General features: G+C 42.7%; 1 protein-coding gene across 2 annotated transcripts; it reads right to left on the bottom strand.

Annotated features, from left to right (window-relative positions):
• Positions 1-2,786: 2,786 nt before the first annotated feature.
• Positions 2,787-21,342, bottom strand: RBM4B (RNA binding motif protein 4B). 2 transcript variants are annotated; one of them, XM_044269467.1, is made up of 4 exons: positions 21,264-21,342; positions 14,328-14,748; positions 5,105-5,709; positions 2,787-3,770 (listed from the first exon to the last, which is right to left on the bottom strand). In XM_044269467.1, exons 2-3 carry the CDS (start codon positions 14,737-14,739, stop codon positions 5,114-5,116), a joined length of 1,008 nt encoding a protein of 335 aa, XP_044125402.1. In that variant the 5' UTR covers positions 14,740-14,748; positions 21,264-21,342; the 3' UTR covers positions 2,787-3,770; positions 5,105-5,113. The 2 variants fall into 2 exon arrangements, with proteins under 2 accessions (XP_044125402.1, XP_044125403.1); XM_044269468.1 differs by lacking the exon at positions 5,105-5,709.
• Positions 21,343-22,657: the final 1,315 nt, after the last annotated feature.

The following is a 22,657-nucleotide window of genomic DNA, read 5'->3' as shown; positions in this document are numbered from 1 at the left end:
TTGTTTAGATTCTGCCATTCGTTCCCCTTTATTACGGTGGAACTATAGGGGCATTATTACTACTGGATCCACTCTAGGGGATAATTATAATTGGGGGCACTATAAATGGTAAACTGCTTTCTACAATTACTTTGTGGAGGTAGGGGTTTAGGCAGAGCACTGAATCTCCATAAAGGCTATGTAATTCGCTCATCCCTAATTATTACTCTCCAGAAATACATCTAGGTCCCTTTTGAACTCTTTTAGTGAACTCCCCATTATCACATCCTCAGGCAGAGAGTTCCAGTCTCACTGCTCTTACCAGAAAGAATCCTCTTCTATGCTTGTGTACAAACCTTCTTTCCTCCAGACGCAGAGGATGTCCCCTTGTCCCAGTTACAGTCCTGGGGATAAATAGATGATGGGATAGATCTCTGTACTGACCCCTGATATATTTATACATAGTGTAAGAGATCGCAATCACAGATCTCTGACAACAGTCCAAAAAAGTGCACCTGACCGTTTAGGAACTGGCTAATACACGTGTTGTCTCTACTTCACCTATAGTCGTTTACACACGGGATTAGATCCGGCTTCCTCAGCCACATACGTCCAGCAGCCTCCAGGGTATGACCACACCAGCACCCGTGGGGGAGATAGTCCAGAAGTCCTCCCAACTCTGACCGTGCAACCTCTTTCCGTAGGAGTCACTGGGCCCCCTAAAGGTTTTACAAAGCCTCGTGGGCCCTCAGCCCTCCTGGCCGAGACCCCACAGAGCCTCTCAGCCTTTCTCCATCTAAAGGCCCTTGCACACAATTGTATGCCCTCAGAGATATATGTTCCATATGTCCCGGAGCGGCATTGATCATGCACACACAGCATAATAGATTACAATGATGCCGTGTACGTGTCGGTCCAGCCGCGGAACTATAGTCCCGCACTCATAAGATCATATCCACAGCATCATTGTAATCTATGATGCTGTGTGCATGATCAATGCCGCTCCAGGACATATGGCCCGCTCACAGACCGTATATCTCGGAGGGCATACGGTCATGTGCAAGGGCCCCAAGTCATACACAGAGGTTTGTTTTATCCGTCCGTGATTATAGCAGCAGCAATCACCTCCAGCAAAAGACAATACATGTAGTGGAAGTGTGTGGACTGGAGGTTCCCACTACCAAACCTATCCCCCCAGTCCACATGAAATCCAGCCCAGACCATCTAGACAAAAAACGGTCTCCGCAAACTACACTTTGCTGAATCTGGATTTCTGTTTTCTCACCCAGCTGAGGTATCTGGGTGGGATATACACACCTCCCAGCACTTCTACTGTACACATCCCCACAATAGTTATTAGATCGTCCTTTAGTCTTTTTTCTAAAGTGAATAACCCCAATTTTGATAATCTTCCTGGGTACTGAAGTCCACCCATTCCAGTTATTTTAGTTGCTCTTCTCTGGACCCTCTGCTATTTCTGCCTTGTTCACTGGAACCCAGAACTGTACACAATACTCCATGTGTGGTCTGACTAGCAATTTGTAAAGTGGCAGGACTATGTTCTCATCACGGGCATATATGCCCCTTTTGATGCAACCCATTATCTTAGCCTTGGCAGCAGCTGCCCGACACTGGTTTTTGCAGCTTAGTTTGCTGTCCACTAAAATTCCTAAGTCCTTTTCCATGTCAGTGTTCCCCAGTGTTTTACCATTTAGTATGTACTAGTGACATGTATTTTTCCTTCCCATGAGCATAACCTTACATTTGTTAGTGTTACACATCACCTGCCACTTATCTGCCCAAGCCTCCAATAAGAGAACAGTGAATTTCATGTTCCGAAATTCGTTCATGCTTAGTTTGGTGGTAAAAGCAGAATTGTGCTATGGAATTCTATGACAGAATGCCTTTAGAGGCATTCCGTCGTAATAGAAGTCTATGGCCTGCATAACGGATCTGTCTCGTTTCAGTTATGCAGGAGAGGACTCCCAAGCATAACGGAAACGGGACTGATCCGTTTTGCAGCCCATAGACTTCTATTATGACGGAATGCCTCTAAAGGCATTCCGTCATAGAATTGCGTTATGGTCCGTGGTAACAGAATCCATAACACAATCCCGCTTTTGCGTGAACAAATTTCAAAATATGAAATTCACTAATCTACCTCCAATCTATCCAGAGCCATCTGTAGCCATATACTGTCCGCTTCCGTGCTAAGGGGGTTTTCCTATCATATACAATAAGTGCATATTGCTAGCACCTCTGGGATCCGCACCTACGAGAACGAAGTGGGGAGGGCGCACTGCAAGTTTTTTATTTTTTAAACACCTTTATGGCTCCAAATGTGTATGTCCCAAGCAAACCACAAACATGTATACAGGTCGTTATTTGCCAATATTAATATTTGGGCATATTCCACCATCAGAGTTTTGGAAGCCACATGAAGATACTCTATAGAATAAACAGTAGTCTAACATACTATGATTTATGAACACATTTTGGTCATAAATCTTAGACACTGGACTGTGTAGCAGGAATCAGATTTTGTGCAGGGCTCTTAGGCTGCGTTCACATCATTGCTATATTTGACAGAATCTGCCCGAATAAACATTTGCCGTTTTAGCCGTAGTTACCCTGGCATAGAAATCAACTTCTACCCTGCCCCATAGTCATTTGGTGAAACCTTGTTTCATAACTATATGTTGCAGTATAAAACCTTATGGGTGAACAGAATGTGCCAAGTTTTTGTAATTTTCCTTTAAGGTTCCTTTGAAACTAAGCAGTTAAATTGCAAAATAAAAACACAAACCTTTTCAAAACAGCTCTTTATTTAGGGAAAAAAAAAAAGCCAAATGTTAGCATATATAGCTTCATACAAGCAAGATTACATTTTCTGAACAGATTTACTGCACACGTTACTTTCTCTTAGCCACATTTACTATGGTAGAAGAACTAATACATGAAATATGAATTCCTAAAAAAAGAGCTTACAAGAAGTACAGTTAGTAAGATGTATTTAAATAGACCATACACACAACCCGGTATTCTCTTCACATTGATATTTTAAACTATTTATTGGACTGAGAGTTTAAACATTTGGGGGAAAGCATAAGCCTACTTAATTATGTAGCAAGGCAACAGTATGGGCCTTAGGTTAAGACCAGGCGGTGCTGGTCACATACAGCAAAGCCTTGCTCCACCCACGGTGGTCGAGTTTACATCAAAACCATACAGCGATTGACTGCCGCAGATGGGTGTCGCCTACCACACTGTCAGATCTGGTCCTTAAACAGGCCATTTCACTGAAAAATAGTGACCTGACTCCAATCACCATAAACTACAAACAACCTATAAAGGGTTTGGATTTGTAGCAGATTGTGAATTAAGCCATATGAATGCAGTAAACGAAATTATATATAAAAAAAGAATATATACACATACTACGTTATCCGAATAAAAAATAAAAATTATGTAATGGGGTAATAAAGGTCAATGATTCAAGTATGCTGAAATGATTTCTATTTATACTTGGGGCTGACAGTGTGCTTGTTTGGAAAACGAACTCATGTTGTGGTCCTTCAGAAATTATCACGATTTAACGCATCCAAGAACACCTTTTCATGGCGATCTACGAAACTAAACATGAAGAAATGTAAAACTACATTTAACCCTATGGACACTTATTTTTTACGAAAGAAAAGAAAACGTTGGGATGGTGCATTTTTGAAGTTCGGTCGAAAACGTTTTATTGCAAACGCGACTGGAGACCACGGCGGAGCGAGAAAATATCTTACCTAAAATACAAAAAAAAAAAAAAAAGTAGAAAATTGCAGTATTTGCATACAATATTTGAGGATTATCCCACTGATGCCACAAATGTTTTTTCTTTAAAGTATAAATACATCACACTCCCATGAATGATTAAAAAAAACTTAAAGGGAATGTCTCCTTTAATTTTATTTCGGCCAGTTAAAACCAGACCGTGACAAACATGCTTTTTTTCTAATCCGTTTTTAACTTCTGATTTGTTTTCAATTCTATTTCCTGAAGAGGATTACGGGGGTGGCCATTTTGTCTGATGTGCTGTAAACAGCATTTAGTGTTATCTATATAGAGGTGATATTTGTCATTGTTAATTCTGTCTGTGATGATTCAAAGACTACTGAAAAGTCACCTACACAGACTAAGACGTGTCGCCTAATAGTTTTAGCGGCCAGAGCAAAATCCACAGGATTTAAGTTTTCTTTAAATACCGATGGTGACATGGAAAATTTAAAAGATCACCAAAAATTCTTTAAAAATATATTTAACATGACTCATTTTCTCATGACATTCCCTTTAAATAATAGGAGATGAGTGTCCGATTGTGAGAGGAGTTTCAATTTTGGCCATCTGCTTTAAAACAATCATCTCCGAAAAGTATTCTGGTTAACCCCACACACATACGAGTGACAATAGGTCAAAAATCAAAAACGCACACACAAAAACAGCCTTGATGGGTACAAAAGTAAAGCTTTCCATAATCTCAGCTAGGAACATTATGGGGGATGTCTAATAACATTAGCCACAATAGTGGTGTATTAAAGTCAGAGTATGTTGCACGCAATCTTTGACTTTTCCCCGCTACTGAGAAAAAGGGGGCGTGGGTGTGGAAGCAGGACGGACTGACTTATTTATCAATTTCCACACCAAATACCGGCAAGGGGGCTGGTGTAGATTTAAGTCAAACACCAGGCTTAATAAACGTCCGCCTATTTTTTGTCAAAGAAGGTGGTACAACACACCAATCCAACCTCATTAAAATCACCTCTTCTGAACCTTGCAAAATTAATTATTATCACTTACCTGCAAGTGTAAGCCAGCAAATGGAGGGGATTTTACATTACCATAGATACTTTCTTAATCCTAAAAACGCATGTTCTTTTCACATGCAAGCGATGACTCAGGAGCCGCTACAGTTCTAATGCTCTCTCTACAAAAAGACTAGAACTGTCTAACACAGTCAACTAAACCCCTATTTAGTAAGGAAAAACACTGCCCCAAAGAAGATTAAAAAAAAAGACAGAATGGAAAAGGCTAGATTAACTTAAGTAAAATGTCACGAAAGGGGAAAATTAAAAAACCTCACCTCCTCAGCTTAGTAATACCGCGAACGTTCATCGTAGGTATTCCGCATGTATCGTGGGGATTCATAGAGAGGGTTACGCAGAGTAGGGGCTAACCTGCGATCAGATACATATTCATCCACAGCGGCGGTTGTAGTAGGGCGTCGTATTGGGCTTCGCTCTCGTGCGTAATAGCTGGGAAGTGAAGGAGGAGGAGGTGGTAACATATGCCTCTCGTATGGAGAGGGTTCCAGTCGTTTTCTCTGTGTTAGAGTGGACACTGTTGTAGGGGGAAGAGGAGGCAGCCGACGGTCCACATAGGCATCATAGGATGAGGGGCGTATGCGATAGCGGTGGTAGTAGTCAAAGAGATTGCGTCGTTCCCGTTCATAATACATACGCTCGGCGTAGGCAGCAGCAGCCGCCGCATTGCGCATAGGGACATAAGGATCTGAGAAAGGGTCATGACCGTAGGGCGACGCCAGATCCATCTCCTCAGACATTTGGTCTAATGGGCACACACCGGACCAGTGGCCATCCTTCCCGCAACGATAACACCGACTTCGGTCTCCCATCCCCGGGGTGACTCGCAGACGACTCGTAGAGAGCTGAACGTGCATCCGTTTGCCTTCAAAAGAGCAACAACAACCAACAAGGGTTGGTGATGAGAAGTCAGGACAGCTCCCTCAAGTACTAATATGACCAACTATAAACGTTACATTAAACCACTGAACAAATTAAAATGACAGTTATGGATATGTAAAGCTTTTAGAGACACTTCTCCAAATGGATTCCCTGAAAATCCTTAATTTACATGCTCTAAGAAACTTACACTTGGCGAATATTATCAAACAATTACATTTACCAGGACTGTGGCAAAAGCATAAAAAAAAAAAAAAAGATAAAAAAAAAAATCTAGTAGACTGACTAAGGTTGTATTACACATCCCAATGTGACAGACTATTGTCAAGAAGGAAGCGTTCCCTCCCGACAATTGCCTGCTCGCTAGTGGTGGAGACTGCTGCTATAACATGCAGCAATCTTCTCCACAGCATGGTGAGGAGCGATCGCTGTGCCACTTGTCCCCAAACTGCAGTTGCTTGTCGGCAGCAGATCGTTGTTAGCATCATCCTACAAACAATGCCAAAAGATTTGTATTGCCCGACTGAGCGTTTTCTTGTTCACCGGAGGCAGTATCACACTGCCAGCGATCATCTCCCAAAAAATCGGAAAGTAATACAGGTTTTGAGGTTTCAGCTAGGACAGTACGTGTCCTTACAGATGTGCCTACTAAATATGGAGTACTACAGTTTACAGAGGCCATGTATTCTGTATAGAGAAAATTACACCTCACTTCCGGATGGTGTTACATGCGCCAATGCGGTCAATCATTGGCCTCATGTGATTTGTGGGTGTCAAACACCAGGGACACCGCCGATCAGCTGCTTGAGGAGGTTGTGGTACTTATTGTATATCTGTAACTCCCATTCAATTTTTATATGGCATTTGCAGACATCAGCGTAGACTCAACAGGTGAATCTAAACTTGAAAATTATATCTGACCCCTCATGTGGATATAAGAGAACCCAAATCATTCTGTAAAGGAAGTGACTAGTCTTAAAAACATGGACTACCACCCAATGATGTGCCCATTTACTATTGCTTTTACTTAAAGTAGAACTCCTGCAAAAAATGTTATTCTCTGACTTGCTAGAAAGCTCCATGATGTAATCTTTCCAGCGATTGTATTTGGGAGTTATAACATCCCTTCTTATCCTCAACTGTGTCATGTAACCAACTTTGATCTCAAACTGATACACAACAGGAAGTCAGTCACTTCTTTATTCATTCCTAGGAGACTGAGAGTGAGCTCCCATAGGAACAGAGAAACTGATGCGGTTTTATTTGGAAAGTCAGTTCTGGTCACATGACAGCTGAGGAACAGAAGGGAGGTTATAACTCACAGATACAGTCACTGATAAAAAGATTATCTTCACTACAGATTACATCATGTAGCTTTCTAGAAGAAGGTCAGAATAAATGTTTTTGCAGGAGTTTTTCTTTAAATGAATGGCAACTTATTTTACTGATCAGACTTGTACAGTATATAACATTGGAGCCAAATGCATTGTGCTACAGTACTGCATCATATAAAGCAGAGTCAACCAATTTAAGTAGCACCAAGACTTTTTTTTCAGACGGTAAGAACTCCCATAGACCACAACTGAAAAGGGTACATTTGCTACCTGGCTGCTGGGATTTGTCCAGCACTGATGTAAGGAATGATTTACTCACCAAAGATAAACTTCTTGGAATCTTCCCCATGGTCACGGAAGTAGTAAAATTAAGAACTAGATTTATAACATCTTTAAAAAAACGGCGCGATGTACCGCATGTAAAAGCAATCTTAAAAAGTTGTCAGAGTTTATCAAAAGCTGGCCAGGCAGAAGCAGGGAAGGTGTTGTAAGAAAATGACCTATTTTGTAAATCACATTATGCTAAAAACGTATTTTTAGAAATGTTTGGCGAGATTTTTCCATGTCACGATCTACATTTAAACGGAACCTGTCATCAACTTTATGTTTCCCATACTAAAAGGCAGCATAAAGTAGAGACAGTTGTTCTCCCTCTCTCTCTGGGAGAGAACTTCCAATCATCAGCAGATGGGTGAGAGTTCAGGAAATTATGAATAACCATGACTCTTAAGTAGATTTGACTCTTGTCAAGGCCTGGGCTGCAATGATCATAAAGCTGGTTCTCGGCAACCACTTACTATTAGCTCATAAGTGACACACCGCTGACATCAGCATTTCTGTCGCTACTTTATACTGTCCCGGGTAAGGTCAGCATAAGGCCTCGTGCACACGACAGTTGTTTTTCTTGGCCTCCGTTCGTTGTTTTTTTTTGCGGATAGGATGGGGACCTATTCATTTCAATGGTTCAGCAAAAAAATGCTGATTGTTCATCAGTTTGTGTTCCGCATGCGTTGTCGGCTTTTCCCTTCAGAAAAAAAAATTGTGCATGTCCTACTTTTTTCACATTGGACAAGGATATGCATTTATTACAAGGGATCTGTGGGGGAAAAAAAGGGATCCTCCCAAAAAAAAAAAACTGATGCCGCATCCGTTTTTTTGCGGACGCACAATTTGTCGTGTACATGAGGCCTAACGTTGATGACAGGTTCCCTTAAAAAAAAAGAAAAATAATGTTTATAAAATCCTGCAGTTTTCACACTGGCCACTGGGCCTAAAATATGTCAAGACTTCCTGTCTTGAAAGCAGCTACATGGGACATAGACAATAGTCTGGAGCTGAACCCATTGACTTCTACAGGAGAGCTTTCTAGGCATGCTCTGTGACCTGTGCAGGTCAAGAGGGAGGAGACAGAACCTAGGAGGGGGGGGGGATCCTGTCTCATCTATACAGAGGTGTTACTTGCCAAATAAACTCTGCGAATGGGTGTTTTTTTAATAAAATTTTTTAACATAAAAACGTGATTTAAAGAGGACCTTTCACTAGAATAAAAAATCTAAACTAACTATACAGACACGTAGAGAGGGGCGCCCAGGGATCTGGCCAATGGCAGCGCTACAGCCTGGGAGAATGAGACGCCGGCAGGTTCAACTGGGTGGAGCCCAACTATGAAGATACCGGCGGCTATAACGGGAGAACGGAGCAGCGCCCAGGTATAACAGTAAGTGCAGGGAGATCCTTGGGCGCCGCTCTACGTGTCTGTATAGTTAGTTTACATTTTTTTTATTCTAGTGAAAGGTTCTCTTTAAACAATAGGCCACTTTCGGAGAACACATTCCCATTAACAAGATGTTATACTCGCCAGTTTAATCCCCCTCTACTCCAAGCCAGGCTTAGTTTACATCCCTGTATGCCCCACATGTCCACTGCAGTCAATCACTTGCCTCAGATACCTCGTGCTGTATACCCGAGGCCAGCGACTGGCTGCAGCAGTCATGTACTCAAACCCTGGCCAGGAGAACCAGAGTGGTGGATTGAACGGGCTAGTATAACTTGTTTTGTTACCTGAACATCTTCCCTGCCTTTAGTAATTATTTTTTTTTGGTTTTGTTTAGATAAATACCTTTCCTTGCGAGGCGAGTTTTTCTCCTCCCTGGCTGTGACGCTCTCCGCTGTGATTGGATCGCAGCACAGCCAGGAAGATGGAGACGCCCATTGAGAAACCCTGGCGTCGTCTCCTCTCTGTACCGATGCTTAGTATTAGCATACTGAGCGGGAAGACTGCTGGGGGCACAGGAGCGATATTTAAAAAAAAAAACAGGCAGGGTGGCAGCATCAGCAGGGGGTACTCCGCAAAAAAGGCATTTATCTAAACAAAAAAAAAAACACATGAAAGGCCCTCTAATTCTCAGTAAAGAATGTTCAAGGCGCCAGTTATGTGAAGGTGCCTTTACTGGGAGAGCAAGGAGAGATATGCCCATTGTTATTAAAAGGAACAATTTCTTCATCTGCTTTCCGTATGATTGACTGCAGTACACATGGAGCCATGTGTACAGAGTCCGCAGCAAATTTGCAATGGACCAGGCCAAAATCTGCACGAGTTGGGCTGTTTTTTGTGGCGACACTGCTGCTGGAATCAGAGCGGGACTTTGCTTTTATCTTCTGCATTGCGAACCTTGATATCTGCAGGTGAAATTGATGTGCTGCAGATTGAGAACGCATAGCGCAAGTCCGTTCACGCATCATGTCGATGCGATTTCTGTAATGCTGCAGATTTTCCAGTTAAAATTCCTCTGCAAAGAAACCAGCTTTTATGTCACATGTGGTTGTTCCCTTAATCACAGCTTTATAACCTAGGCAGCCATACAGAAGTCAGACAAATCTGACCCTGGAGACACGAGCAGGCTGATTAATGTAAGGGGGGGGGGGGGAAACATCATGGACAATTGAACACCTTTGCGTCTAATAGTGGCCCTTCCTCATGGCATAAAATCATACAGAATTCAGAACCAATTAAAAATGACAAATAACCAATAGCTTTTCATTATCAAATGACGTGTAATTGGTTACTAAAACAAATGCGCTTGTCGCTCAGTCATTGAACCAGCCATGTCACTGCTCACATGTGAACCCCAGTTGGTTTAATGATAGAGCATAAAAATGCAACTGTTTAGCAACCAATTACTTTGTCAACTAATTTGGTAATGAGCTATTGGTTAGTCGTGATAAAAAAAAAAAAAAAAAAAAAGGTTTGTGCAAAGAAGCACAGACATTATACAATTACTACTGTAAAGGAACAGTTATGTTTGGGCTTCCCTAAAGTCTTTCAGCCATAATATTCCCGTTTCAGCTGTACAGCTAGATGCATTTCACTCACAAGCAAGGGGTGTCTCCTTTCTGCCAGTACTATACCCAGTAACCTCACTTCCCACTATGTTTTCTTCTAGAAAGTTGATGAGGGATAAAATCAGACAGAAAAGCAGGGAGCTCCGGTGATGTTTAGAAGCAGTTCTTTTATCATCGACATTACCTAGCTCTGATACACCCCACTTTCATTTTCTGGGTCTTTTACCAAGGAGTGTATTTTGCCTTATAACAGGTAGTGGGGCTGCAACTAATGTGGAAGTGAGACCTCTAGTTGCCATGACTGTACAACTTTTTTCAGGTAGATACATGCGTATTTTTAAATTGAAGTAATTTAGAAATTTGCTAGTAACGCCATTCTCTATTAAATAAAATTATACAGAGAACCAATAATTTCATGTCATGAGTAAGGGTCACTATTAGACCTAAAATGCATAGGTATTCCAGTGTCCATGATGTTCCCGGTTGGTTTTTAAGGCTATGTACACCTCCGGGGGCAATTTTGTAGATGGCATTTTACTCATTTTTGGCTAAATTTTTTTTTTGCAATTGGCCTTTATTAAAAATACTGAGCCGTTGTGTCACAAGGGGTTAATATTTTTTCTAGCCGTCATCTAAAACTTTATCTCCAAGGTCATCTAAAACTTTATCTCCAAACTACTAAGGGGTCATAAACACTTATTTAAGGCACATCTTATCAGTAAGTTAAGAACTGAGCTATAATTAGTGTTACTAAAGGTCAGAGAGCAGAGATAAGAAGCCTAGGGAGAGCAAAGATTAGGAGTCCTTCAGCACCCCAACTGAGGGAAGAGAGAAAATCCAGAGGCTGCTACTAGAGCATCCCAGCTCTGTACAGAAAAAAGGACTCCATATTTTTAAAGAGAACCTGTCACCGGGATTTTGTGTATAGAGCTGAGGACATGGGTTGCTAGATGGCCGGTAGCACATCCGCAATACCCAGTCCCCATAGCTTATTGTGTAAAAAAAAAAAAAAAATTGAAAAATAAAAAAAAGTCATCTTACTTGTGTGACCAGAGAAGAGTCATATTTTCAAGCTCTGACTCATCTCAGGTTAATTTGCATATGTATCAAATCGGTTTTTATACACAAAAGCACACAGAGCTATGTCATAGGGACTAGGTATCGCGGATGTGCTAGCGGCCATCTGGCAACCCATGTCCTCAACTCTATACCCCAAATACCGGTGACAGGTTCCCTTTAAGACTAATTTGAAAATGTATTTTTCAAAGCTATAACAAACAAAAAAGTCCCAAAAGGTGTACATAGCCTTTAAAGAGACAAAAACCTCACTGTCTTAGTAGATGCTGGAATTTTTCTGGTGATTGTCTGGCTTAAAAAGATAGTTTAAATATACTGATATGAAGCCTAAGGTGGAATTTATCATTTGTGGTGGTTTGGGTGTCAGTTTTAGCCACTCTATATTTTGTGAGGTTGAGCCCAATTTATATAATGTAATGTACATCCATGTATATTAAAGTACACTGGGGGACAGTCTTACCTGGCGTGGAGACTTTTTAAAAATGAGACTTAGGATTTTTACACCTGCAGTCGCGTGTTCCTGCCAGCAGACAATGCCGAGAATTGGCCCAAAAATATCACAAGATCTGACCAAAGGTTGCACGCAAGGATCTCTTGCAAATTATGCCACAAAACTGACATAGCAGAGCTGATAAATGACCCCCCCTAGATTTATATGTATATAGGGGGAAGTAATTTAAGTCTGCTACGCCAGTTATGTGGCATTAATATGACGCAAGTGATGTCTGCATGTGAGACTTGTGCACATTTTTTGTGACATTTGGTTAGCCTCACCATTCTTAGAAGTGGAGTAAAAAGCAGGCCAGGATTTCAGATTAGAACACTTAAATATAATTTTCTCAAGTGAGATAACCCCTTTATGTACATATCGGTAATATAATCCACTTACTAATGCACACTGTCCACATTACCTCATCTTGTATCAGCCAATTTTGTCTCCCATTATACAATGCTCTTTTCTAGGGGTTACGGCCATCACTGCAATTCAGCAGCAGAGGCTGCGCTTGCTCAGTAGCCCTCCACTCTGGCAGCTGGGATCGCCGGAGTGCGCATAGAAATGCATGTGCAGCAGCTCCTGTCACGGCTACCTCCTATAAGCGCTGCAAGACTGAAGACCAAAAGCAAAAACCAGAGCAAATAGGTTTCTGCCATGCTGCAAATTAACCCCTTCGCTACTAGCACAGAGCGATGTGTAAACAGCTGATGCTCATGAGGCTGAAAGTGTTCATGCTGCAATTTGTATTTTGCCACCAGATTGCAGGCCAGGATAAGAAATTAGCAAATGAGGGTTTAAATGTCAATTAAAAAAATATCAAAAATTAAAAAGAAAAAAAAAAACATTTATAGGCTCATCTATGAGCTTCAAAATGATCACAAAAATGTAATAAAAGTTAAAAAAAATATTAAAAAATGTAATCACCCCCCTTTCCTATAATTAAAAATGAAATACCTAATTAACAATAAATTTAAACATCATTGGTATCATCGGGACCAAAAACGCCTGTACTATTAAAAGATTTTTAAAAAAAATACCAATACGGTGGAAAAGTCAAAATGGTCAATTTGCTATTTTTCATTGCTTCTCTTACCCCAAAAAATTTAATAAAATGTGATCAAAAAGTCACACGCACGCCAAAATGGTAGGTATCAAAAACTACTGATTGTTCCGCAAAAAATGAGCCCCTAAACAGCTCAGTAGACCTAAGTATAAAAAGTTATGGGGGTTAGAATATGGTTATGTAAACAAAACTTTTTTTTTAACCAAAGTTGAAATGTATTTTTACACTATTTAGACATAAAAAACCTACACATATGGGGTATCGTTGTAATCATACTGACCCAGAGATTGAGGAAACAAATCAGTTTTGCCGTAAAGAAATGCAGTGGGAACAAAACCCATAAAACGGTGGTGGAATTCCACCCCATTTGGATTTTTTTTTTTTTTTACCGCTTCCCACTACATTTTATGCCATAATTAGTGGTGGCATTAGAAAGTACAACCTGTCCCGCAAAAAATAAGCCCGGATACAGCTATGTGACCGGAAATATAAAAAAGTCATGGCTCACGGAAAATAGGGAAGAAAATTTTAAGCAAAAGTACCTCCAGTATCCTAAGGGTTAAACAGGAAAATCTGTGGCATAATACAGTACCAACTAAGGCTACTTTCACACTGGCGTTTTAGCTTTCCGTTTGAGATCCGTTCAGGGCTCTCACAAGCGCTCCAAAACGGATCAGTTTTGCCCTAAAGCATTCTGAATAGAAAAGGATCCGCTCAGAACGCATCAGTTCAGTCACCATTCCGCTTTGGAGGCAGACAACAAAACGCTGCTTGCAAGGTTTTTGTGTCCATCTGAAGAAAACTGAGCCGAAAGGATCCGTTTTCCATGACAATCTGGCACAATAGAAAACGGATCCGTCCTCCATTGACTTTCAATGGTGTTCAAGACGGATCCGTCTTGGCTATGTTAAAGATAATACAAACAGATCCATTCTAAACGGATGCATGCGGTTGTATTATCTGAACGGATGCATTTGTGCAGATCCATGACGGATCCGCACCAAACGTGAGTGAAAGTAGCCTAATATGAGATTTTCAAAATCTCACGTAAACGGTGAGGAAATCACGTCTCCAGCATGTCAATTGCAAATCAGTACAGATTTCATCTTTTGCAAAACGTGATATCTGGGCCAAATCTGTCACAAAATCCACAAGTAACATGCAGATTTTGGTGCACAAACGCAGCACGAAAATTTGACTGGAAAAATCCACAAAACTACACTGTCGTGTGCAAGTACCCCAAAACCAACTGGCTACTCAATTTCATAAATACCCCAACTCTTATTTTTCACCTTTAAAATCATGGTTGTTTAGATTTCTGATGGCTTCAAGTGCTTCCTCAGCTTTCTCCATGTGAACAAAGGCGAAATCCTTCACAATATCACATTCCAAGACCGCGCCATACTGCTCAAATTTTTCACGCAACTCATCACTGGTGCAGTCAGGGCTAAGGCTACTGACATGAAGCTTGGTTGACGCTTTTGGCTTGCCCCTGCTGTGTTCCACATTAATGCATACATTATGCAACTGATATTGGTTCAGATTTGCAACTGCCTCGTCAGCCGACTTTTTGTCTTCCATGTGGACAAAGCCATAATTTGTGATGATATCACACTCCGTAACTTTTCCATACTGCTCAAACAGTGTCTTCAGTTCTCCCGGTGTCGCCTCAGGTGGGATGTTCCCAATAAAAAGTTTCACCATCTTGACGAGCTTTAAAGAGAGATTACAAGCCATCAGTTATGGAGAACGGAAATAATTCTAAATAGGTAAATAGTTAATACACAGTATGACAGGATTAGGGTACAGTCACATGGACGGTTAAAAGGGTTGTCTGCCTTTTACTATTGATGACCTATCCGACAGCCGGCAACGCTGCCTTTCAGCTGTTTGATGAGAAGGCAGTGTTCGTACAAGCGCTGCCTTCTCTGCTCTGTTTAGCTGCTTGGCGCAGCAGTTGCAGTGGTGAGCAGGTGTCATTACAAGTACAGCGTCCCCATTCATTTCTATGGGACGGCTGTGTAGTATTCAATTGTACAGACGGAGTTGTCCTATAGAAGTGAATGGGGACATCATACTTGTAATTACACCTGCTCACCGCTGCAATTACTGTGGCAAGCAGGTAAACAGAGCCGAGAAGGCAGTGCTTGTATCAGCGCTGCATACTTTTCATACAGCTAATCGGTGGGGATTCCTGGAGTCGGACGCCCGGCGATCTGATACTGATGGCCTATCCTCAAGATAGGTTATCAATATCTCTCCAGTGTCATCTGCAAAAACAGATCCAGTATTAATTTTTTGCATTTTTAAAAGTCTGTGCATGCACAGACGGGAAAGACAGATCCGTTTTGCCTGCACTAATACACTTAATGCTGGATCCGGCAAGTGATCAGTATTTTGGGCCGGAGAGAAAACTGCAGCATGCTGCGGTATTTTCTCCGTACAAAAAACGTAAAAGGAACTTAACTGATGCATCCTGAACAGAATGCACTCCATTCAGAATGCATTAGGATAAAACAGATTTTTTTTCCTGTGACGGAACTCAATACCGGAAAACAAAAATGCTAGTGTGAAAGTACCCTAAATCAACCCTTTTCCCAATTTTACATATAAAATATATAAACAAATAAACATATCACATATCACATATTGCCACGTCCGAAAAGTCCAAACTATTAAAATATAAAAAACTCCTATGCGGTGAACACCGTAACAGAAAAAAAATAGGATAGGACTGTTTGATTATGGGTCGGGTGGTCCATAAAACGCAGATCGCACACGTCTTTTTTGCGTGGTATCAAGTGTCGCAATACTTTTTTATGGTATCGAAAGAAGAACTAAATTTTGGCATCGCTAGAACCCTACCCCCTGATCCATCCTCTCAACCATTAATTTGTCTCTCTTTAAAAAACACACCACACCCTATTGTACACTGCTCTGATGGCCAAAAGGCAACAAAAATCTGAAAAAAAAGGACAAATGTGCACTTCTCCAGCATAAGTGGTGAGATTGCCACTAAAACCACTAAAAGCCACGCACATCCTACCAGACTAAGGGTCCATTCACACATCCGCAAAATGGATCCGCATCTGTTCCGCAATTTTGCAGAACGGTGCAGACCCATTCATTTTCAATGGGGCCGGAATGTGCTGTCCGCATCCACATTTGCGGATCCGCACCTCCGCATCCGTGCTTCCGTTTCCGCAAAAAAATAGAACATGTCCTATTCTTGTCCGCAATTGCGGACAAGAACAGGAATATTCTATTAGTGCCGGCAATGTACGGTCCGCAAAATGCAGAACGCACATTGCCGCTTTCCGTGTTTTGCGGATCCGGGTATCCGCAAAACACGTTGCAGACGTGTGAATGGAGCCTTAGGGTCCATTCACACATCCGTTGTTTCTTTCCTGATCTGTTCCGTTTTTTGCGGAACAGATCTGGACCAGTTCTGTACCCATTCATTTTCAATGGGTCCTGAAAAAATAAAAAAATCGGACATTGTGCTGTCCGATTTTTTTCAGGACCCATTGAAAATGAATGGGTACAGAACTGGTCCAGATCTGTTCCGCAAAAAACGGAACAGATCAGGAAAGAAACAACGGACGTGTAAATGGACCCTTAGGGTACTTTCACACTAGCGTTAAAGAGGTTGTCCGGTCCCAAAATCAAAATTATTTTTATGTGCTCCTTACACCCTTCACCATGCCTACTACATATGCCCCCAATACCTGTTTTTCATGTCTGAGCTTTCCTTCCCCCCTGGAAGACATCAGACTATCCAGGCAGATCTGTTTACTTTCTCCCCTTCTTGTTTTGTTGAATACATAACTTTATTGATACACAATCCTGGCTGCACAGAGATGAGTCACAGGCTGGACACGCCCCCAATCTGCTCTGTCTGCAGCAGCTACTCCTATAACTCCTGTGTCCATCTTTCTGCACAGACAGGAATCTACTTCTCACTCAGTGTCTAAATCCCATTACAGACCGTCCACAGGCTCTGCCCTCACATCTGTATCTAATCCTATCCTGTGTGATACAGCCTGCTGAGCTGTGTATCTAGTCCCATCACTGACCGTCTGCAGGCTCTTCCCTCACCATCTCCACAGTGCGATAAACAGCTGGAATCAGCAAGCGTATCCAATCATACTTGTATCTAATCCTATCCTGTATGTGTGCCTGATACACATCCTATTGTGTGCAATACTGCCTGCTGAAGTGTGTATCTAATTCCATTTAGTAACATAAAACCTGCTGAGCTGTGTATCTAAGGCCTCTTTCACACTTGCGTTGTCCGGATCCGGTGTGTACTCCACTTGCCGGAATTACACGCCGGATCCGGAAAAACGCAAGTGTACTGAAAGCATTTGAAGACGGATCCGTCTTCAAAATGCGTTCAGTGTTACTATGGCAGCCAGGATGCTATTAAAGTCCTGGTTGCCATAGTAGGAACGGGGGAGCGGTATACTTACCATCCGCGCGGCTCCCGGGGCGCTCCAGAATGACGTCAGAGCGCCCCATGCGCATGGATGACGTGCCATGCGATCACGTCATCCATGCGCCTGGGGCGCCCTGACGTCACTCTGGAGCGCCCCGGGAGTCGCACGGATGGTAAGTATGCTGCTCCCCCGCTCCCCTTTACCATGGCTGCAGGACTTTAGCGTCCCGGCAGCCATGGTAACCACTCTAAAAAGGCTAAACGTCGTATCCACTCTAAAAAGGCTAAACAACGTTCGTTTAGCTTAAGGCCGGATCCGGATCAATGCCTTTCAATGGGCATTCATTCCGGATCCGGCCTTGCGGCAGGCAAGTCTTCGGTTTTTTTGGCCGGAGCAAAAAGCGCAGCATGCTGCGGTATTTTCTCCGGCCAAAAAACGTTCCGTTACTGAAGACATCCTGATGCATCCTGAACGGATTTCACTCCATTCAGAATGCATTAGGATAATCCTGATCAGGATTCTTCCGGCATAGAGCCCCGACGACGGAACTCTATGCCGGAAGACAATAACGCAGGTGTGAAAGAGCCCTTAACCTTTATTCACACAACCGTATTTATTTTGAAATCCACATTTTTTGCAGTTCCATTGAGTTCTATGGATCTGAGGTCCTCATTTTGAAGACCAGAATAGGACATGTTCTGTCTTTACTGGAACTGACCTACGAATGTAAAAAAACACTCTGCTAACATCCATGTGCTTTCCACACCCGTATGTCAGTTCAGCGAAAGACAGAACTCAATGGGACTCCAAAAAACAGTGCCATCCACAGCGCCCCCATCACAGTGCCATCCAGTTCCACTATTGTGCCAACCATTGCCCCCTTGTGCAGTGGCGACTCTAGGAACAATACATAGCGATATGCAGGGATACCTTTTTATTGTACTAACCTAATACAATTTTTTGGGGATAAGATGACGGTTTGATTGGTATTATTTTGGGGTGCATATGACTTTTTGATCGCTTGGTATTATACTTTTTGCGATGTAAGGTGACAAAAAATAGCTTTTTTTTATGTGTTCACCTTATAGGTTAAGTCATGCGATATTTTATAGAGGAGGTTCTTACGGATGCGGCGATACCCAATATGTCAACTTTTTATTATTATTTCATTTTAGCACAATAATAGTAGTTTTGAAGAAAAATAGCTTTTTATACCGTTTTTATTTTTAGATGTTCAACTGAGGGGTTAGGTCATGTGATATTTTTATAGAGCAGGTTCTTACGGACGCGACAATACCTAATATGTATACTTTTTTATATTTATCTCGCTCGTTTTTTGCGAGATGAGGCGACTGTTTGATAGGTACCATTTTGGCGTACATACGACTTTGATCACATTTTTGGGGGGGGAAGTGAAGTGGGCAAAATTTTAACTTCATCATAGTTTATTATTTTTTGTTATGGCGTTTACCGTGCGGGGAAAGTAACATGACCCTTTCAGAGATCAGGTTGTTACGGACGTGGTGATATCTAACATGTGGAGTGTATTTTATTTTTTTAATCAGTGACAAAGGTGCGGCTACCCTACAGTACACTATATAGTGTACTGTGACTTTACACTAGCCTGATCCGGCTGCTGCCTATAGCAGAAGCCTGATCCGGCTTAGCTATACCTTGGCAAGCTAGAAGCCTGTGAAGGTATCCGGTTGCCATGGTAACCATCGGACGCTGCCACAACAGAGCAGCGGCTGATGAGGGAGCCCCTTCCCTCTGTGATCTTGTCAAGTATCGGATGGCTGCAACGGCACAGCAGCGGCCGATGGGAGAGAGCTCCCTCCCTGTTAACCCCTTTCATACAGCAGTCCCTATAGACTGTGGCATGGAAGGGGTTAAACGGCTGACATCAGCTGTTTCAAGCTGAGTGTCAGCTGTATGCCGACACTCTGCGAACCGCTCGGTCATCCTGAAGATGTGCGGGAGGGGATTGCGTGCCCAGCCATCCATAAAATGAGGAGGGGGCACATATTGACGGCTGCAGGGGAATATATAAACATTTTAGAATGTTCTGATCGCCGCAGATCAGAACTTGTCAGACGGCATTAGGATTGTCTGATTGGCGGGTTAACCTGTAGTAGCAAGTATGCCCCTGTGACATGAACAGCATAGCGATCAGCCTCTGTGGCTGCTATGCTGCCACTCCTGCACAGCGCTTACATTGCGCTGTGCAGGAGTCAGTACAGGTTTCACATTGAAGCCTGTACGACAGAGCGGCCGCCTCTCCACATGCACATTCAGCCTAGTGCGCTGTGAAGACGGCCGCCCGGAGCTTTCTCCAGCAGGAGGCGGTGACGTCACTCGTGACAATCCGTCTCCTGCTGGAGAAATGAAGAGAAGACAGGAAGATAAGACGACGAACTTCGGCCGGAAGCAAAGAAAAGCCATCTGGAGGGATCACGTTACCAGGAGCAGATCTTAAGAACGGCTGCACTCTGGAAGGTAAGTATGTGACCAATAATCTTTCCTCCATAGGTTAGCATGTAATAGCCCCAAAAAAAAAAAAAAAGTGAAGCCCAGAGAACCTCTTTAAAGTTTTCCGATATTGAGTTCCGTCATAGGGGCTCAATACAAGAAAAAAACGCTTCAGTTTTGTTCTCATTCATAGGTAAATGGGAACAAAACGGAACACTCCAAAATGCACTGCTTTTACTGAGTTTCCCAGACCGGAGAGAAAACCGCAGCATGTTGTATTTTGCTTTCCGTCCTGGGATGCGGAGCAAGACGGATCCGTCATGACTCCCAATGCAAGTCAACAGGGATGGATCAGATTTCTCTGGCACAATAGAAAACGGATCCGTCCCCATTGACTTTCAATGGAGTTCATGACGGATCTGTTTCACAATGTTAAAAATATGTTAAAGATAATACAACCGGAGCCAGCAAAAATGCTAGTGGCTACTTTCACACTTGTGTCTTGTGCGGATCCGTTCAGATAAGGCTACTTTCACACCTGCGTTCGGTGCAGATGCGTCTTGTATCTATCTGCACAGACGGATCAGCACCGATAATGCAAACGCTTGTATCCGTTCAGAACGGATCTGTTTGCATCATTCTTTAAAAAAATACATCAAAACGGATCAGTCTTAACTTACATTGAGTCAATGGGGGACGGATCCGTTTTCAATTGCACCATATTGTGTCAATGAAAACGGATCCGTCCCCATTGACTTACATTGTAAATCAACACTGATCCGTCTGGTTCCGCATCGTCAGGCGGACACCAAAACGCTGCAAGCTGCGTTTTAGTGCCCACTTCAAAAGCGGAACGGAGACCAAACGCAGCTAAACTGATGCACTCTGCACGGATCCTTATCCATTCAGAAAGCATTGGGGCTGAACGGATAGTTTTGGGCCGCTGAGCCCTGAACGGATCTCACAAAGGGAAAGCCAAAACGCCAGTGTGAAAGTAGCCCGGCTCTCTTCAGGCATGCTGGTAGAGAAGGTAACAGAAAGCCTGTCCATACAGCTTCTTCCCAACAGGCACAGCACAGCGATCATAACAACCGTCTGCAGGCAGAAGACTTGGTACCAGGCGCCCGGGGCTACAGCCATTACAGGACAGCAGCAGGGGGCTGCAGCAAGGACTCCATCACCATGAATACAGGTGGACGGCACACCCGCCCCAACCTGGAGCCCTGCGCGCGCCATTACACAGCTCTCCTCGCCCCCTGCCTAGTCACAAGCCGCCATTACATAGGACTATGCCCCCAGCATCTGCTACGTAACACTCACCTTCCACCCTCACGCGCGAGCAACACAAAATGGCAACTACCGGAGCTGTTCGCCAGCCAAGTGAAAGGGAAAGGCGGGGCTCACAAGTGGACGTCGCTGATTGGGCCGAGTCGTTGGCGTTCTAGACAACGATTGGTCAACTACTTGGCCACTTCCGTTCACCACCCAACAGCAGGCTTTGGTCTCGTTACCCGACAGCACGCGCGCGCCCCTCTTCCTGTGAGAGAACGGCGATTAGATAAGGCAGCGGCCATTTTGTAATTGAGGAACTTGCTTATCGTGTGTTTCGATGTGGAGTTATTATAGAAAATGGTGCACAGAAAAGCCACGAACCCGCCGTACGGCATACTGTCTGTGGCGCAGTGATGGTTTAGTTTCTTGGTGCCTTTTCTCGCGGTTATCGGGCGGAGTATTCCGGGCGTGCATTATTTGTCGTTGCTGGGATTCCGCACCGTAAACGCTCATAGTATTTTGGGTGTGCATGTTAAACTATACGGAGCTTGTTTTCTGCATGCGGTTTTCAAACGCCATGGCAGAAAGTGTCCTGTCCATCTCTGACGCTGATTTCATGTCCAGAATTTCCATTGAAAATGGTCAGGAATAAAAACCCTCGCCAAAACCGCACCAGAAACTGTGTTCAAAACCCCTTCATGAAAAAGCACCAACAATCCTCAGTGTGAACCTAGCCCTAGGGTTCTTGCAGATCCATTGTAACAATGCCTGCCTTGTCTGCAAACCGGACAAGAATAGCACATGCATTTTCTTCTATTGTGGAGATCTAGATAATGAACGCACAGTCATTTATTTTTTTGTAACACCGTTGAAATTAATGGTTCTGCATACGGCGTAAAGAAAAAAGACAAAAAATGTTTGTGTGCATGAGCCCTTAACCCCTTAGTGACCAGCCTGTTTTGGGCCTTAGTGACCAAGCACTTTTCCTTTTTTTCTCCATCCTGTTCCAAGAGCTATAACTTTAACTTTTATGTCTATGTAGCTTTATGAGGGCTTGTTTTTTGTGGGACAAGTTGTAGTTTTTAATGGTGCCATTTTGGGGTAAACATAACTTTCTGATTTAACTTTTATTAACTGTTTCTGGGAGGGACATGGGAAAAACGGCAATACTGCCACTGCGTTTTTACGTTATAAATTTTACGGCGTTTATTTTTTGGTATAAATAACATAATATCTTTATTCTCTGAGTGAGTATGATTACAGTGATACCAAATAAATATATATATATATATATATATATATTTATTTCTTTTTACGTTTTACTACTTTTCCAATAAAACGTGTTTATTTTTTTAACCACCTCCCGTCCGCCCGTTGACTATAAACGTCCGGGAGGTGGTTCTCTATCTTTGGACGTTTCTGAACGTCCATTCAGAGATCAC

This window comes from Bufo gargarizans, chromosome 10, assembly GCF_014858855.1.
Source record: "Bufo gargarizans isolate SCDJY-AF-19 chromosome 10, ASM1485885v1, whole genome shotgun sequence".
NCBI lineage: Eukaryota > Metazoa > Chordata > Amphibia > Anura > Bufonidae > Bufo > Bufo gargarizans.
This window is presented reverse-complemented; position numbering and strand designations above follow the sequence as displayed.

Coding starts and splice junctions, on each gene's coding strand:
- RBM4B (XM_044269467.1), bottom strand. CDS start 14,739: ATGGTGAAACTTTTTATTGGGAACATCCCACCTGAGGCGACACCGGGA. Junction 5,710..14,327: donor AAACAACCATGATTTTAAAG/GTGAAAAATAAG, acceptor GCTCTTTTGAAG/GCAAACGGATGCACGTTCAG.